This window comes from Rhea americana, unplaced genomic scaffold (assembly GCF_003343005.1).
Source record: "Rhea americana isolate MKP2758 unplaced genomic scaffold, rheAme1 scaffold_80, whole genome shotgun sequence".
NCBI lineage: Eukaryota > Metazoa > Chordata > Aves > Rheiformes > Rheidae > Rhea > Rhea americana.
In genome coordinates, this window is record NW_028186979.1 from 3,701,191 (window position 1) to 3,703,228 (window position 2,038).

A 2,038-nucleotide genomic window follows, 5' to 3' on the forward strand; every position below is an offset into this window, starting at 1 on the left:
AAAAAAAAAAAAAAAACACAGACCAAGGAATCAGTTTTATCTATTCTGTTATCTTGAAGTTCTTTTCTGAAATAATATAACCAGAAGACCCCAAACAGAAAATCTGAACTCTGTAAAATCTGATGAGAGAAAAACCCACAGCACACGGAGTGTGACAAAAGCTAAAGGCTATCACACGAAGCAAGCAGAGAATCGTCTTTGGAGGGAGCCACGTGCACGCTTTGTCTGGGTGGGTTTCATGACAGAGATTTTGGTGTGCCCTCTAGCAACTGCTCCGCAGTTATCACTGGCAGTATTGTGAACTATTTGTTGCAGCACAAGTTCACCAYGAAGCTAGCGCATACAAAGTAGTTTAAGATCGGGATAGCTCACATTTATCCTCTTGAACTTTTATACTTGCTACTTAAAACAAAAAAACCTCCAAGCCTAGCCATAAAAAAGAAGCATCTTGCAAGATAGTTGTAGATTTCTGGAGTGGAGAGTGGAGAGCTGAGGAAAGGCACGTGAAGAACACAGCAGACTGAGATGTCCGATGAACAAAATTGGCCTATGCTTTTTGAGACGTTATTCTCACACCCTCTCTCTATTTCAGATTCACAAGTTCAGCACTACAATAGCTGTAAGGGACTTTTCTGATGATCCAAGTAGCATCGCTAGCACATATGTGCCTGCTTTCTTATAGCTCTCCTCCTCCTTCCACTGTGTTTATAATTCCCTTCTTGTTAAAAAAAAAAAAAAAAAAAAAAAAAGTTTTGTAGAATGGGAAGTTTATACTCAGTGGGAACAAGATAAAACCTCCATGAAAACAAGTCTCGGGCAAAACAATACAACACACACATTCCTCAAGCTGCAGGAACAGGCTTTCAAGAAGGCAGTCAAGMAGTAAGATAGTAGCCAAGATGAAGTAAAAGTGAAATCCAACCTAGTTAGCAGAACTACTCTACATGAAAACAAAGGAAAGAACAAAACAAAATAAATCTTAAATCACTGCCATTTCAACAAAAAGAAACGTGGCTCAACATACTGCTCTGACTCGCCCTTAGCCCCTCTTAGGTTACAAAACCATGCAAATCATTAACTTGTAAGAACTGGCCAATCATGGCAGAATGTATAACTATTTCTGTCCTTTGTGGATTATTCATCACACAGAATGAAAGAAAACATAAAATTATCAGCCACACACACACACACACACAAAAAGCTTAATTACCTTTGCAGGGCTGAAAAACTTAAGAGTCTCTCTACATGTGTCTCAGGCTGGAGGTCCCTCTTCTTCAGTGAGTGTTGCTGGATACTAGACTGAGAAAGGATATCATAGTCTGAAAGCATGGATTCAACTGTATCTGAAAGAACAACACAGAGAGCTGTAGAGTTTCAAAAGCCTCTCACGAACACACACACAAAACAGCAAAGGAAGAGAGCATCCCATTTCAATAGCAAGGAGATCCCAATTTGCTCCAATTTTAGATTAACTATTGCACATTTCTGTAAAGGTGCATTTTATGTAGTCAATATATATCTTACACACACACACACACCACAGAAATCACAACGAGTCAACATACCATCCAAGAAAGAAAAACAATTTAATTCACTCCCTATAACAATTTTAGAGCAACTAAGCCACCATTTCTACTGCYACAGCTAGGCAGAGCATACGCCCTCCCCAAGTACCTCTTGGAAACTAAACAGGAGAGAACATTTCCCATTTCTCCCGAAYGGATCACTCTCTCTATTCATTTGCTATTTCTCCTCTGAGTCTGAGGAAGAAAAAAAATTAACTCTGGAAACTCCTACCAAATTCAATACAGATCAGGACTGAATTTATTAACTTTCCACCCAACTAGCCAGAAAATAGATAGCTGCGTGGCTCAGTCAGAAATAAGTGGCCAGGCACTTCRTACGAGACATCTCCTGGTCTCCCGGGATGTTATTGCCCATCATACCAAACTCCTACGATTTCCCTATTCAGAACATGAAAATTTGTGATCAGGAGCACGAAAACCCTYGGGGGAGTTGCACACCAATTACAAACACA

The 2,038-nt window shown here is 39.9% G+C and overlaps 1 protein-coding gene across 1 annotated transcript in view; it reads right to left on the minus strand.

Annotated features, from left to right (window-relative positions):
• ADAM17 (ADAM metallopeptidase domain 17) overlaps positions 1 to 1,338 on the minus strand; it is a 22,957-nt gene extending 21,619 nt beyond the window's left edge. Inside the window, exon 1 of the mRNA XM_085322917.1 lies at positions 1,211 to 1,338. Coding sequence (XP_085179043.1) covers positions 1,211 to 1,329 — 119 coding nt within the window. The 5' untranslated portion in view covers positions 1,330 to 1,338. The remainder of the gene's footprint in view (positions 1 to 1,210) is intronic.
• Positions 1,339 to 2,038: the final 700 nt, after the last annotated feature.